Consider the following 17,327-nt stretch of genomic DNA (forward strand, 5'->3'; position numbering starts at 1 on the left):
GCTCTGTTTGTCATTGTCAAGCACACCATTAGAGTCCTAATAGTCTCATTTTTCCTGCATCTGTCTTGCATATATTCATCTCATTCCACAGCAGCTAAGACCTTAATTATGGATGCAGTGAAGAAATGTCCTTCTAGATGTTACTAAATCAGATTACTATAACTCTTTTCCTTGGGTCTTGGATATTGACCAGCATGTGGGCGATTTAGGTAGTACTCAGTTTATCAAAAAGAAAACTGGCTCAAAACCTCATGACCTGATAGAGAGACTTTCAATTAGGCAGAAAACTCTGGGTACTGAAGGGCTACTTAATGTGGTAAAGAAAGGCCTGATAAAAGACAAAGAAAAAAAGATCCAGACAACTGCAAATTGAAATAAATCTAGACTTAACATTGAAGGTGTCTATGACAAACTGTTCTGTGGAGTGCTGGACATTAACCCAGATCAACTCTTTTTCAGGTTAAATAAGCTTTAAGTGAACACAAATTTTTAGGCTATAACTCCAGTTACACTTTGTCACCTGTGTTATGTGCAAGAAGAGTATATTTGACCCAATGGTCTTTTCCAGACTTAGAATTTAGAGGAAAAAGATACATCTGCTGAAATAGCATTCTACAAAATTAAACTCTTCTGTAGGAGAATAAAATCTCATGTTTGATGATAATGGTATTTTTTTTTCTCTCTAAACCTATAGAAATATACATATAAATAACTTTTTTATTTGAATTAGACTTTTTTTTTTTGAATTGACTAAAAGGATTTTGATCTGAGTCAGCTTAATAAAACAGTAAACTTAATTTCCCAAATGAAACATTTCCAGACAGACAACATAGTTGATTCAACTGTGCATTAAAAAAATAAATAATAACAATAATAAAAAAAATCATTTTTTTAAATATATATATATATATATTCAGGGAAAAAAAGACTGCAATGAAAGAATGTTCTGTTCCACAGAAAATCTGAACCTTAGTCATATCTCTAGAAGCCCATTAAAATACTCATTCCTTGTCTGTTTCTTCTTCTTCCTTTCCCTCTTTAACTCTACAATTTTAAAAATGCATTAAAATGTTTCTGTCTCTAAAGATTGGGGGGAGGGTGGGGACGAGGAGTGAGATAGAGAGATAGAGGAGTGCGCACATGCCTTAGCTGAAGAACCTTCTCTATGAATCCTGTTATTACTATATCCCTACAAAATCAGTTTGATGGTTAAGAGCTTTGAGGCTGGACCAAAGTATCTGACTGCACTGAACTGATTTAACCTAGCAGTTTCCCAACAAGAGCTTAAGTTGTAAATTTTGTTGTAGTCAGGAGGAATTTAATTCTTTTTCTCCTGTTTGTTGTAGGGCTTTCAGCAGAAGTTCTCCTTCCATAGTAAAGAGATTGTGGCCATCAGTTGTTCCTGGTGCAAGCTGGCGGTAAGTGGACAGTACTCAAGGCAAGTGGTAGCAGCTTCTCTGAATGGCCTCAAAGCAATTAACTCTGTTTGTCCCTGCTTTCAGGGTCTCTTCTCTCAGTGAAACACCCCCAGTTTTGCCATTTCTTTTCCTTTTGCTCAAAACCACCATAATTTTAGCTGATTAACACATGAATCCTTCCAGGAGAAGAGTCTTGCTGCCCAGTGTAGTCACTGGCTACCTACCATCAACACAGCGCTGCTGCCAGCTCAAAGAGTCATTTAGCATTACATTTAGCACTATCAAGATGGTTTATGAGCTTTAATCTTTGTTTATCTATGTAGGAGAGATTTATTTATTTTTTCCCCATTGGTATAAACCATGGCTAAGAAAGGTGATCATAGTTTTATGTTTTTAAAGCTCCTAGGATTTGGGGGTGAACTTGAGGATGACACAACTGGGAGCATTAGTCCAGTTTTCTCAGTGTCATTCTCTTCTTCCTCTCCATGCTTCTCCTTTGTCTTTCGTGACCTCCTTATTGACTGTACTCATTTGCTTCTCTCCAGTTTCATAACAAAGTCACCTGCTTCATGCTACATCACATCGAGGAGCCGTGTTCCCTGGGGGCTCACGCAGCTGTCATTGTGCCTCCCACCTGGATCATTAAGGTGAAGAAACCTCAGGTAACTGCATGCTGATGTCTGTTTCTGAAGCTGTATGGCTGTACAGGGCCAGCCTGGCTTCGGCACTCAGTAGTCCTCCACTAAGGCATGCTTATTCAACCTTGTCTCTCTCCCTGATACCCAGCATACATCCATGGTGACTATGAACCCGTATCCTCCTTCCCTTCCATCTAGCCATCAGTAGGTTTCCCTCTTTGGGTTGATTAGCAGCAAACATTACTTTTGTTCTGAGCAATGCAGCTCAGGTTTGTTCCTCTTAACTGTGACTTCAGCTAGCATACTGCAAGAAATATACTGTGCTGGAGGTCAAGCATGCTCCATTAAATAGAGCTGAGCAAATACAGGGAAAAACTGTTAACAAACATTCACTTGAACTGCAGTAAGAATTCACTGTAACTGATCTGACATGCCTCTGAATTTTTCATCAAAGGACTCTTAAACAATCATGACTTATTCACATCAGCTTACTGCTAGCAGTAAGCCCACATGCTCATTTAGTTGCAGGTAAAAAGGACAAGACTTCAAAGCTTTGCAATGGATGTGATATGTTTTAGAGAGGTTAATTCACTAATCAACACAATAGGGAGAGAAGGTATCCAAAAGAGAACTGGCCAAAAATTAAAAGGGGATTTCTGTCATGGAAGACGTAGGTGGTGGTTGTAGTTGTTTTGATTCCAGGTAGAACTGAAAGAAACAGACAAACACACACTGAACAAAACCGACTTTTATACACTTCTTGGTATAGTGTCTTACAAAAACAGGAAGATTATTGAATTTGTTATATAATTTCTAGCTTACTAACCCTCCCAACCCCCTTTTTTTGTGAGCCAACAGTACACTACTGTTGCCTTTATTTATAAACAAAATCAGGAAAAGGTTATTAAAAAAAACAAATACTAATTTTAATAAAAAGAAAATAAACTAATAAAAACAATATTATCCATATTTGAACTAATTAAGAAGCCTTTCTTTAATCTTTTAAGCTTTTATTTTGGTCTATTTTATTTATTTTGGGGGTTTCTATTAATTTTTGCTTATTTTTTGCATTTTTTATTTTGTATTTGTCTTATTTTTATATTGCAAAAATACACTTGTAGTTTTCTCCTGATTTGATGGTTTCCCAAAGAAGGATAACGTTCTTAGAATATTTTTAGACAGTTTGCTTTCTTGTCCATTATTTTTTCATAAAAGTTCAAAAGTGAATCTTATCTAGTTAATTATAATTCATGGGGAAAAAAGTACTTTAAATGCATGTTTTAAAAGTTAGGCTTAATGAAAATATCTATTAGTTCTGTCTGCCTGAGTCATGAATGGAAAGGAAGTACTTCAGTCCAATTTTCCCTCCCATCATGTGTCAAGTCTTTGAAATTCATGGTCAGTAGCATGCAAAAATCTTACCTTGAATAACTGAGGCCTTAGATAAATTGGAATGATACGTAGCACAGAGAATGGGCAAGTTTCCACAACATTTCTGAACAACAATACCCAGTGCAGTATTAGTTCTGTGGAATGCATCTGTTGCTGTGGAAAATATTAACACATCTTTCAGATGCATCTTTAGATTTTTGGCAGAAATCTTGTTTGCTTTTATTCTTATTTTATTATCATTATTATTTTAGGAAGTTTTCTTTCCTCCTGCTGTTTCTGGCCAGCTCTACTTCTGTGTACTGTGACCCCTTTAACCCTATATGTGTGTTTGGTGAACACTATGGTTGCATTCAATCCACATAATACAAACACAATATTCAAGTTTTTGTAAATTCAGATAGTAAATAAATATGTGTAATGAGCAATCTGTTTTTCACATAATTCCATAATTGGAGTAAATTTGGCTAGAAGCTTTTTGGTTATAAATTATTTTCTCAGCTCTAATTAACTACTCATATTGATCACGGGCAACTCCTGAAGTGAATTCCCTACTCATGAAGCTGATTTTAGTCGTGCCTTCATCCTTTTTATTGTTTTTTAGTTTCAAGCAAATAAGGTGGCTTTTTTTAGCAAATCCTTGTCCTGATTTTTGATTTTTCTTTTTACTGCTACGAAAAATGTTTTCACATGCTTAGCTACAACATGGGTCACCACCTTTCAGATATTGGACTTGAATAAAGAGCATACTCCCCCTCTGATTACCAGCAATATTGTAGTAGTAAAACATTATGTAATTGGTTAAGGATAAATCTTTGCTTATACCCTTTACTTTCTAAGTGGGGAGTTTTTGCTGCTTGCAAGCAATTGATTGCAAGAAGAAGAATATTACAAATGGTTCAAATAGTTCTGGGATAGGTGGTAGCCCTGTCTGTAATGACACATTTTCATAAATGGAAAATTCCCGGTACTGATTTCATTTTATTCAGAATGTGAGCCAATTCTGTAATGCCTTTACTGATTTCCAGTATTTATGTACTGTGTTAGCAGCACTTTGATACCATCTCTGATTTCCTGGGGTTCAAATCGATTCTGTCTTCTAGTCTGTGAAAACTGTCAACCCTATTGACCTGTCACATTTTGTTATAAGTCAGGCTTGGTAGTGCAAGTGGTGTTAGTGCTAGGAATAGACTAGCTGTGCTTATGCTCTGGGAGAAAAGAAGACAATGAGAAGGTGTACATCTGGCTGATAAACTTAATAATTCAATCTCTCTTCTGTTTGGGAAGGCAAAGGCAGTAACTGTAAGATTCCATTTTATTTTATTATTTTATTTTTCCTGTTCAAGGTGAGTAAACTTATTTTCTCCTTCTACTCCTCCTTCAAGGACCTTCAAAAAGTGTTAGTGAATCTTTATACTTCTGGGTTTATTTCTTCCTTTCCTCAATTGCTGGCTACAGCTGTCTTGCCCGACTGCGGTTTGTGAACAACCAGAAAATGGTCAAGATTTACCTTCTCAGAAGCTGTTAATTGTTTACATCATTTGAAGCCCAACATGTCAAAAGCCTTTGAAAGTGAAGACTGAAATGTTGCAAAGGAAAAGGTTGAATGGGTTCATTAAATCTGCTCAAGATAGTCTGTGGCCCTCACACCAACCAATACCATGCAAGGACTCCAATTCTTTTGTTCATTTAGCTAAGCTTGCTTAGAACTATAGTGACCATGCAATAATACCAAAAATCTCTCTTTGAAGATGGCCAAACTGACATCCACAAAGGAGAGGTTTCCTCTCTAGATGCAAGTTAGGATTTACTTATGGTGCACAGTTAAAGGTATGCTTTGCTATCAAGTATTATGCTGAATGACGTTATATGTTTGTAAAAATACTCATCACCTTGTTATGTGGACAAGGTAGTACACATCCATTTCTTCAGTTCCATGTGTGAAGACTGATGATTACTCTTGGCTGTTATTCTGCATGTTTGCAAAGAGAACCTGCATATGTTTAATCAGCTTTTTGCCTTTCGTCTGCTATAGATGTGCAGTTATCATTATTATAATAAAGATTTAGGTTCTCTTAACACTATACACATAAGCATGCTAAAAAAAAAGAAAAGCAAAATAACATAGTTGTGTGGTAACATATGTTATTGCTTTTTGAGTGTAGAAATGAAAAAAATATTATGATGGAGGCTTAGACTAAAACCTTTTCTGTAATACATTTGTATGCCTCTTCCCACCCCAACCATAGGCAAGAAAAGAGTTATGCTATGATGGGATTTAATGACAACTACACTTAAACAGTCTTTAAATTGTTTGTTGAAGTAGGCAATACTTTGTTGAACTATCTTTACTCTTTCCAGAAGAATTTCACTGGCCTTAAGTCCATCTATTGTGGAGGCAGAATAACATGTACAGTCCTTCAAGTGGTACAGTTAAGTACTTTCCTGACATAATACCTGACTTGAGTTACAGGCTATGATTTGCCCGTAGAGTTCACTGCACATTACCAATAAGATAAGTATTTTAAATTTTACACCAGGAGAGACTGGAGCACAAGGAAAAGTCTTGATATGCCCATGACCTTTCAGCAGATAGCTGGGAAGACTGTGGATAGACTAATCTCTGATCTGTCCTATTTTGCCCCACTCCAGGGAGGATCCTTTAACAGAAATCAGCTGAGAAAATAGGCCAAGAACCCTACTGCTTGCAGCTGCCTGTTGGAGCTCTGAGGCCAATGTACTGTACCTTTATATTGATATAAAGACTTTCGTCTACCTTCAGTCTGACTCCTATGTAGGGCAATGAAAGACTATGAGGGTGATACTGTCCATCCACTTCTGTGATCAGTGCAGTCTTCGTGATTTATCATGTTTTCAAGATCACTTGGTATCAGAGTACGGAAGAATAAGAATGCCTTCTTAGATAGTTTCTCAAACTATTACATAAGAGGGCAAATACCAAGAAATTGCTTTGCTGAGCCATATTTTCTTCAGTATTTTCAGTAAGCAATGAGGCACGAATACATCAATGTCCACAAGAAAAGTTGGGAGGTGACAAAAAGTTTGGGACCTTTTGCTCTACAGCAGGCTTCTCTTGGTCTGGTCAAAAAAGAAGATGATAGTGTCTTTAGCAATTTAAATTAACTGTTAATGTTTCCACATTTCAGAGAAGCCAGGAAAATCTAACTTCTGCATCTGATGTGTTCTGGGGTTTTGAAATTCTAGAAGTAGCTGTTAGGTATACCAAGAGAGAATCTAGTACCTTTTCTTATTAACATAATGGCATTACTGGTTAGTGAACAGGATTAAGTAGGGACATATCACTACTTACAGGCTTGGTGATCTCTGATCATTAATTTCTTTTGAATACACTTTCGAATAACATTGGGACAGAAATTAACTTCTGGATGAACTGAGTGATCTTGCTTCCCTCTTGAAGCCAGAAAATATCAATTAACTTTCTTCGAATTTCCTGTGTTACTTTCTTTCCTAGTAATGCATAGACTAAGAGCTGAAATACTTGGGAAATATTTACGTTATTTCGTATAATACAAAATCTCATTCATATGGAAAAGGAAAGGTTTTCCTGCTGATATGATATCAGGTAATACATTTTAAGGAAAAACAATAATTCCTTTTTTGGTATGTTCTTATCAACCAGAAGACCTTTATGGTTCAGTATTATTAAGTAGGCTATTACCAACCTGGATTAGCTGCAGGTTTTTTTAGTTTCTGCAAAAATGCAAGCAATTTTGCATTCCATCCCCTCCCCCTCCCTATGGTTCAGTGATATTATTTAAACCAAGCAAACAAACAAAACCCACAAATCCTTAAATGTTAACAGTTCACACTGTTCCTCACCAGATGATCACACAAGCTTCCTGACAAGCTGGAACTATCTCTGCAGTGCCAGCATCATACACCATAGTGCCTACGTTATGTTGAGTCATAGTGGTTGCCAGAGCTAAAACTTGTTTTCTTTCCTAAAAAAAAAACAAAACAACAACAACAACAACAAAAAAAACCTCAAAAACCAAAACACACACAAAAAACATGAAAAATATCTCATTTATCATGTTTTTTATTACATCTTTATGCAGGTGGTCTCCATACCAGGAGACGAGCCTGATTGGGCAGGAGACTGGAGCCCCGAAGGGGAAATGGGCGTCTCCTACCCCTATTGGGAGGGTTGGCAGGTACAACATGTGGTGTTATGTGAGTCTATGGGAGCATCTGATCTTTTTCCCCCCTCACAGCGTGGGAAAGTTTCCAGTTCCAAAGCACCAGTCTGGTCTCCGTGTGTGGCTTTCTCCATAAACGGTGGTGTGGAAGTGTAAAGCATGCAGCGCATGTGATTTAAATCTTGAGCATGTGCCAAATATTCTTATCATTCTCCAAGTGGACATGCATGGAAGAGCTTCATAAAGGGGCTCTGTCTGTGCCTGTCTTCTCAATTTTGTTTTGCTTTTCATGTGTTTTGTTTTTTTTTCTTTGACATAGAACTCATTAAAGACTTCAACGCGACGAAAGAAGAGAACATCTTTTAAAAGAAAAGCCAGCAAAAGAGGCAATGAAGTAAGTATTTCGGAGATTTGAAAATCAGTCTCCTTTTATTTGAATATATAAATGCAGATTTTAAAGTTTTTTTTTTTTACTGTTTTTTTTTTTTTTTTTTTTTTTTAATATATTAATATATATATTTAAAAAAATATTATTTTTTTACTGCAAAATTCCATATTACTGAATATGTTGTGAGAAAAGACATGTTTTGTCAAAAACTCAAATGAGAAGTCTCTTATTTGCTGAATTAATTTTTTCAAGAAACAACATAGCAGACTCCAGGACTACCAGCAGACTAATGAAACAGTATTCCCTTGGGGTGTAAAAGACTCAGCTCAGACACCTGGTTTCAACTAGGTGGAACAGGATTGTAAAAATGGGGTTGTGAAATCCATGGTGAGTGTATTGACTGCAAGGGTCTCAGTTTGGGGGTGGTTTGCAGGTCCAGTTGGAGAATGTCTCCCTCGGTTGATTTCCAGTTGGAGGTATTCTGCTTGTGTGAAATTTGATATTGGGCCACAGAGAAAAAAATCATACTAATGGTCCTATGGTTAGGTTTACTTATTTTCTTACTAAATTGTCTTAGCTGGATACATTTAGTCTCAGCTGAGCACCATATTATCATGGCTATGCTGCTTCCAACACCCTAAGTAGTTTTGGGTCTTCTGCTTGTGTTATGCCAGGGAAGTTTACCCATTATGTAGCTTTTACTAAAGTTATTTCTTGCTTCTGTTTCTTAGGATAACAAAGGTCGGCCATTTGTGATAAAGCCTATCTCCTCTCCACTCATGAAACCATTGCTGGTTTTTGTCAATCCAAAAAGTGGAGGGAACCAGGTAAGGTTTAGTCTAATAAGTGTTTCTGCAGATAAGAATAGTCCTCAGTCCATTATGGATAAGAACTCTATGCAACTGAATTGCAGTCTCCTAAAAGAAGTTCTTGCTGTTGAATGCCCATTATACCTCCATCTAATTCTATTGAAGTGGAAGGAAAGGATACTTGAACATATGAGCAGTTGTCTCAAGCCGAAAGGAATCTGAAGTATTATTTTGGAAGTTTTCAGAACTCAACTTACCACAGAAATTTTAGATTCCTGGTGAAGGGTCTTAGACTTCTTTTATGCAAAATATGATGTAATTTTATGAGGAAAGCCCAATGCATGTGAAATGCCACATTGTTATGGCATTTAATAAATCACTTCTGTTCCTGTAGTATACCTTAAAGTACCAGGTAATATTTCCGTGAAAGGTTGACCAATCTGCACTAAGTTGAGGGAGCAGTGGTGCAGCTACTGCCCACAGAGTCCTTGGTTCCTGCTTCACAAGATAGTAGAAGCTTACAGTTATAAGTGTTCATGGTGTTGAAGGAGGATGTCGAAGAAGCATAATTGCTTGGGTGCTAGGTAGGACACTGTTCACTGTGGTGACTTTGCCTGCAAGCTTTTTCATTGTTTTGCTGTCATGGATTGCAGGCTGAGGCTGAGTGGGATAACAGAGGTTTATAGTTGCATGTGGTCAGAGGTAGAAGAACAGGTTTCTGTAGGACATGAATCTTTGGTCTGAACCTGAGTTCTTGTTCTTACGAACTGTTAGTGATCTGTGTGGTTAAATTCAATTTATACGTATACATGTGCACCCTGCATGAATTGTTGGGTCTCTATTGGGGGTCATCGGCTACACCACTTTTTATTTTGTATTTTTTTGGTTTATTTTTGCATTATAAAGCACAGAGGAAGGAAAAGCAGTCCAAATATAGTGAATAATGAGCACTATTAATTCTAATAATCATTATACAATTCATAATTTCCCTTCCTTTAATTTTTCTCTTTTCCCAGGGCACCAAGATTCTCCAAACGTTTATGTGGTATTTGAATCCACGCCAAGTCTTTGATCTCTCTCAGGAAGGGCCAAAAGATGCGTAAGTTCTCAAGCACTCACCATGTGAACCATAATTCTTTTTATATCAGGAAAGCAGATGAACATCTAACTCGGATAGATTGGTAGACTAATGATGCTGATATATGTTATCTAGAATCAGAGTTTCAGAGTATAGTTAAGCCCTTAAAATGACTTCAGATCAGGTCCTTAATCATGTGAATGAAAATGACAAGGCTTGGGGGTCTTAACACTTGTTTTAAATACCTATGAGGAAGCTACTGAGAAGACAGAGCCTGACCCTTTACAGCAGCATGGCAGGAGGTGCAAGAAACAGTGGACAAATTGTCAAAAGAGGTGCTTGAAATGAGAGGGGATCCATCTGGATATAATGAAAGACTTTTTCACTGTGAGGACGGTTACCCATTGGAATAGGTTCTCTTCATATGTGGAGATTTTTGAGCCCCAGCTTGATGAAACCCTGAGAAACATGGTCTGATCTGTGTTGACTCTGCTTTGAGCTGGAGCTGAACTAGAAGTTCCTTCAAACTCAAATTATCTATGACAAGTTAGTAGGTTATCTGTTAAATAGGAGGTTACTTCTATTATATTTTTTCTGTTGTGTTTGCAAATTCCATCCTCATGTATAAATATGTATATCTAAATAAATATGTATATACATATGTGGAGACAACCAATTGGAGTTGATGTTCTGGTATTGTGGGTGAAGGAAAATATTCAAGAAAAGGTAGTTCGTATGAAACAAGGTGGGGATGGTATATACACCATTCTAATAGATGTGTGAGAGGTATGGCAGCTTTGTTATTCAGATACGATCTTTTACATTTGTCAAGGAGCACCCTCTATTGGCCAGATTTTGATCGTTGTTCCTTTTGTTAAATGACTTGGGAGTGCCCACAGCAAGTGACAGAAGCAGAGATAAAGGATGCTACATGATCTCCTGTTCATATTGTAAACAGATACATAGATGATGTTTTAAGAATTCTGTCTACAAGAGAAGGACAAACCTGTAGAAGGCTATCCTTTACTACAAAATCATGTATAAGGAAAACATCATTGAATCTTGTTCATAGTTACAGCTTTAAAATGTACATCAGAGCACCAACTAAAGGCAATTACATGGGTGACCAGATTCATATAGTCGAAGTAGGGAGTTCATTCAACAGTACACTATGCCTAAATCTCAGTAGAGTCTATGTGCTGTGGATCCCACAGTGCCTGACCATTGACTAGTGGCTGATCATTATGAAGGGGTGAAGCTGCTTTTATATTCCCATAGATGACAGCTGCATGCAACTATCTTCCCTTGCTGACTATCTGATGCAGCTTACCTGGGCAATGGTTGAAGGGTGAGTGTCCCTCAGGAGGACCTGTCTTTAAAGAGGTGATTCTCACTGCTAAAAGACCACCCTTTGTTATTTGAGATAAGGATTTTTGCTTTACTTAACTATCTGTTCGGTGATATTTTGACAACCTAGGCAGCACAAAAGGACACTGCTAATTTGAAATCATATATTTACCTATATGAATGGACCAAGTGTTTGCTATTCATACTTCTAAAGCACTCATTTTTATTTATTTTTTCCTGCTGAAACACCTGCCTCTGTTCTTACGATGTACAGAAGCTTTAAAGTAGATTTATGGTTTTCAGAGTTGTTTAATGGAGTTAAAGGAGAATTAGATCCTCAGTTCACTATGTCTCTACCTGTGAATGTATCCCCTCCACTGGGAGATGTTTAATTAGGCCTTTCTTTCACACAACTGATAGAACAGGCCTTTTTTGGCTTTCCTTTTGGTATCTTATATCAGATAGCCAGAGAAGGAGCTCTGTTAGGTGATATTGCCTTCCATGGTATTAAAGAAATACCATTATCAGTTGAAGGAGCTGTCATGCTCTAAACATTTCAGAAATAGAGCTCAGCATGCCCTGATGAGAAACACTATGTTTGGTTTAAAAATCCCAATGTTTACATTTGTTGCCTTAGGATAAGAGGACAATGCAAGGTTTTATCATTTCCAGAGGGAGAGGAGCAACTGGCCTTTCAGACTACATGTTCCCATGTTAAACAGATAAAATACTTCTCAGGAGGGGTTGTCTAGCTGCGAAAGAAGGCATCTCATTTTTTTAAATTTTATTTTTCTACCTCCACTCTATGCCACTGATAATATTCTAGAGAGAAATAAGCGGCTGATAAACTGTCACTCAGCAAAATGCATAAAAATTACCTGCATTGTTCTATTGACTTTTTTGTTTTTTCACTTTTTTTTTTTTTTCGTCCCTTGACCAGGCTGGAGCTGTACAGAAAAGTGCCAAACCTGCGGATCTTGGCCTGCGGTGGGGATGGGACGGTAGGTCACCAGTGCCTGGCAGTCCTTTGGTCATTGCCAAGAGATGAAAGGGGTCACAGTCATGGGTTTCCCACCTTGTGGTGCCTGCAGAGCTAGATAACCTGCCTTACATTTATTAAATCTACTCATTGTTTTTGTCTTTTCTGTGTGATCTGGCCTGCTTAGTGATGGGACTATATCATTCTGTCCTAATGTCCTAGGTTCTATCTGCTTTATGCATTAAGATTTGGCAATGCTTACAAAATAAAGACCTTCTTTGTTGGCTTTCTCTTAATATTTGCACAGATCTGAGGATCTAACAGGTTAAATTAGTGTCTGGGGGTCATTAAATCTTAACTTCTGTCATGTTCTGCTGTTGTCTTCATGATGTCTAAGTACTGTCAAATGGGGTCTCTGTGCCTCAAGTTTCCTCACTTTCTTAAAAAATTCACTGTGAGGAAGTGGTCATACTAGTAGCCTGGAATCTGGAAGATTTAGGTTCAGTAGTTTCCTTGCCATTGATCGCTATGTGTTCTTGGATAAGTGAGTAGGATCAGATCTTTAAAGAATTTAGGCACCTTCAGATGAGGACAGGCTCTTGCAGTTTTGGGGCCTGGAGGCCAAGAGTAATAATGAAGTAATTACAACTGTGTTAATCTTGCCAGTACTTAAGAATATTATAAATCTCACTCTGTGCCATTGAGTGTCAAAATACAGTTGAAAAACTGACCTTTAGTCTCTGTGAAGCTCAGTTCCCCAGACATAATATTTGATAATACTCATAACCATATAGATATAACCATAACCATATAGATATAATACTCATAACCACATAGATAGAATATTCATAACCATATAAAATGCATTTCTGGCTGAAAGGTACAATGGTTGGCCAGGATATATATATATATATATATATATATATATATATATATATATATATATATATAAAAGAAGATATTTAGGGCACTTAAACAGATTTTTTTTTTTTTTAATGTATAATATATATATGTAATTTTTTTTTTTTTAATTTATTTTTGTTTGTTTTTAATAAGTGAGCCGAACCTGTTCTCAAACACTCTCTGCTTGAATTTCTGGGGAAAGTTTCTGTTCAGCTTCTGTGGGTTCTTTTAAACCCCCAGATGTAAAGGTTATTAACACTAGTGTTTCCCCTGAAAGAATGAAGAAAAAATGTGATTTGAATGCCATCTTTCTGGTACCTGGGACAATAAGATATTACTGTTACTGAACTGGGAACACTCCTTGAAAAACCTGTGAGGTATTACTGCAAAAAAAGAGGTATTAGCTACAAAAAAGAGAGGTTTTCAGTCTGTTTCTGAAAGTGTTTGCAGTTGCTGTCTGAGGAAGCCAGAATTTTAATAGGAGGAAAAGCTTTTTTTCTGAAAAAATTAAAATAGAAATTAATACAACTATATTGAATCTTGGCATCCTGTTTTTTCTTCACTGAGCATTGCAAGCAACAGGGGGCAGCACCTTCTCATTAGTATGAGCAGCACTCGACTATTACCTTTGCTGCTTCTCAGTTTGAAGCAAATTAATATCTAGCTATTCCCAAAGCCATTACATCTAGAAATGAGAAATCTGGCTCAAATGGACTTAGTGAATATTCAATGAGACCAGATGTTATCTTGCATTATTGAGGTGAGTCAGAACTTATTGTAACTTTTCCATCATCGCTACTTGTTGTTCCTTTCTAGGGTGTAAGCTTCCAAAGCAGTCAGGAGCTTTCCTTTTAGTGTGAAGTGATACTCTTTTTCATCATTGACTATAAAACATCCTTGATGTTTTATAAAACAAGGTTTAGAAATGACCTCAAATTAAAGAGCAATGTTGTAAATATAAATTAGTAATTTGAAGTTTCTGTTTATCAGTTACAAGCATTTACAAAAGCGGCTGGTATTTGTAATGTTACCTGTCCCAGTGGGAGATGGAGGTGCAGATGTATGGATTAAGTCAGTGACAATGACAAAGGGCTCTTCAAATAGTTCTAGAATTATATGTCTCTACTCTCTCCCGTTCTCAATACCAGAGGACTTATTTTTTGGAAGGTTACTTACCTCTGACAATCTGGTAAGATTTGAAATCACAGAAATAATAGTTGGAAGAAGAGAAGTCCTGTCTAGGTGAAGTCAGTAGTTTCATGCCTTTTTAAAACCTTACGTTTTCAGTAGTGATGGCATCTTTGAACACTGGCATCAGGAAAAAAAAAAAAAAAAAAATATATATATATATATATAAAATATATAATATATATATATATATATATATTTCCCTTATATTTATCTGCTTTTTTTTTTTTTTAAAAAAAAAAAGAAACCATTATTTAAAATGCATCCCATATTCTTTCAACTTTTTTTTTTTTTTTTTTAAAGTTGAGAATTAATCTAAGTAATGGTGCTATTTTCTTATAGCAAGAATTTCAGTCATAAAAAGCTTGAGAATATTTTCAGCAACACTCCTTTCACTGATGGAAATTACCTTTTAAAGTAAACAAATCATTTATGGTATTTTGTTCCTTTTAGCCAGATTTGTATTGAAAAGTTTTATGTAGTCCTGAATAGGGGAAGAGAGAGAATCAGCTTTCTAAAATTACCAATGGCTTAAGGTGCAAAAGATCCAGACTTATTTTTAGAACCCACAGTGGTCAGTCCTCAGCATTATAGTTTAGCTCATCTTTTATCAAGACAAGTCCTGCATCAATATATATATTTATATTATGTTTTGCTCACAGTGAAATAATTCAGCACTACGGTGTGAATTATCTGGGGAATGGGAGACTTCTGGGTGAATCAGTGCTTGAACTGACTGGGACCTTTTATTCCAGGACATGCTCTGAGATACCATGCTGTTCTAAAGCATCTCTTGAGTCTTCTTTCATGGCAGTTCTCAAAGTTTTAGTTTCCTTTAGCATAAGGGTAATTTAAAATATTTTGCTTGAGCTGTCCATATTATTCCTAACTCATTGATAATCATTTTTCATTAATTTTAACTTACTATATTTTTAAGAAAAATTTTAGGCAGCCTTAAAAATATCTGGCATGATTCTATGTGCTATTATTTCTTAAGAATAGCAACTTCTCTATTGACATTCCTCAGAATCTCTGTGTGCCTTTAACAATAGCCAGTGTTTACATCCTATTGCTTCTGCTTGCACAGGAGCTTCATGAAGACTTCTTTACTAGCTCTCTGAAAGGCAAAACCTTGGATGGGGCAGTTGTACAGTTAAATTTCTGATATCCTAATTTTTCCTTCTCTCTTTTGCTTTATTTGAACTTTCGTGTGGTGGGGATACAACTAAAACGTGCATTTTTTCCTTCATTGCTTCCCTCTTCATCATCATGACTAACAGTTTTTTGCATTTCTGGTTTTATAGGTTGGGTGGATCCTCTCCATCCTAGATGAACTGCAGCTCAACCCCCAGCCTCCCGTGGCTGTCCTTCCACTTGGCACTGGGAATGACCTTGCCCGCACCCTCAACTGGGGTGGGGTAAGCACTGACTGGGGTTACCCTTACATGTGGGTTCTCAACTTGCTGCTCTTATTTATAGTGTAGTAGTGTGGAACTTCCTTTTGGCTAAAATAGCTGGTGGGGCTTTTTGCAAGGTCTGCTTCACTTGCACACAACAGCTCAGTTCAATTTCCAGTTTGGTGGCTTGAATTATTAATGATGTAATGATAAGAGTGGGCATAGACGCATCTGTCTGGTATTTCAGGCCAAATAATGAGAATAATAGGTAGATTTATATTTTAAGCATATATTTAACATATTTTTTTTCTTTCAATATTTATCCTTGACTACACACTGGAGTTATTTCATACAGGGCAAACAAACTCTGGTTCTTCTCATTATGGTCTTACCATGCCTGTCCAAGACTTATGTTCCTAAGCAATAGTTTTTCAAAATGTTTCATATATCAAAATTTAGCAATATTTTGAGGTGTTCTAAAGAACGTTTGTCCACTGTTTTAAATCTGCATGAAAAGAGGGAGGTCTTCCAGGTAATTGGTGAATGACTTGCTTTGCTTTGGCTATCCATGGCTGATATTCTGGTGACACTCATTCCACTGCCAGGGTTACACGGATGAGCCAGTGTCCAAGATCCTGTGCCATGTAGAAGATGGAACCATTGTCCAGCTGGACCGGTGGAATCTCCAGGTTGAGCGCAACCCAGATTTACCGCAGGATGAGCTGGAGGATGGGGCTCGTAAGGTTAGAGCCTTCTTTTTCCCAGGGACACTATAGTATGCTTAAGAGGATTTTTGGGATACATCATAAGATGTATGAGTGGGGAAGTTCCAAAACTTTTTATTTTTCTAGTTGCATCTTCACCTTTTGCTCTTTTCTTGTGTTGGTGCTTCCAGTGACATGTGAACCATAATGCATATCAGCCATCGTATTTGTTGTTATACTCTCAGACTTCAAGAACCAAAGACTTTATCTCAAGAACCAAATTCTGGCAAAACCCCCATGGCATCTTATCTAAAAGGTCACTGTTTTTTCTCTAGTTAACCTGAGGTGGCAGGAGAAGGAATAGTATGACCACCATCCATTAGAGGCACATCTAAAAAATGATGTAGAATTATATTCCTTAGGATTCTGCTGATGGATACCAACTGTTCCCTTTGTTTCAGCAAGGAGTAGTGTATGTTTAGATTTAACATCTTTTTGTGGGGGTCTCCATATGATCTCCATTAGTGTACCTTGAGAGTTGAAGAACAGTAAAATCTTTGTGAGGGGATCACATTTGTAGTGGTACGTCATTTGGACTGGAGATGTTGAAAGTGTCACTATCATCAAAAAATGATTCTGTGCACCATTTTCCTCTTCTCAGTTATAATTTCCAGTTTATCTGTTGGATGTTATTTTTCTATCTCTCCCTGATGGGTCAGTATAATGATGAAGAGGCCAGATGTGTTCTTCCCTGCTTCATGCATCCTCAGTAGAATTAGGCCTTCTTGTCTGGGACTTGCGTTGCTCCTGGTTATATATGAAGCAGGAAGAACACAGCTTGAGTTTCATTCGCAATGCTGAGCTCGAAGTGCCAGCAATTAGGAAAACCTTCGTATTGACATGTTAAG

General features: G+C 37.0%; 1 protein-coding gene across 7 annotated transcripts in view; it reads left to right on the top strand.

Annotated features, from left to right (window-relative positions):
* The window catches only part of DGKI (diacylglycerol kinase iota), a 217,091-nt gene that overhangs the window by 96,771 nt on the left and 102,993 nt on the right, over positions 1-17,327 (top strand). For 4 of the 7 annotated variants that reach the window (XR_011809784.1, XM_038168188.2, XM_027445238.3 and 1 more), the window contains exons 7-15: positions 1,347-1,418; positions 1,964-2,080; positions 7,546-7,641; positions 7,946-8,020; positions 8,746-8,841; positions 9,840-9,922; positions 12,189-12,249; positions 15,623-15,736; positions 16,321-16,458. Coding sequence is in view for 6 of the 7 variants with exons in the window: in XM_038168188.2 (XP_038024116.2) it covers positions 1,347-1,418; positions 1,964-2,080; positions 7,546-7,641; positions 7,946-8,020; positions 8,746-8,841; positions 9,840-9,922; positions 12,189-12,249; positions 15,623-15,736; positions 16,321-16,458 (852 nt within the window). In the remaining variant the exon portion in view is untranslated. The remainder of the gene's footprint in view (positions 1-1,346; positions 1,419-1,963; positions 2,081-7,545; positions 7,642-7,945; positions 8,021-8,745; positions 8,842-9,839; positions 9,923-12,188; positions 12,250-15,622; positions 15,737-16,320; positions 16,459-17,327) is intronic. The other 3 variants (XM_038168195.2, XM_027445182.3, XM_027445394.3) reach the window with 2 other exon arrangements.

The sequence above is a fragment of the Anas platyrhynchos genome, chromosome 1, assembly GCF_047663525.1.
Source record: "Anas platyrhynchos isolate ZD024472 breed Pekin duck chromosome 1, IASCAAS_PekinDuck_T2T, whole genome shotgun sequence".
NCBI lineage: Eukaryota > Metazoa > Chordata > Aves > Anseriformes > Anatidae > Anas > Anas platyrhynchos.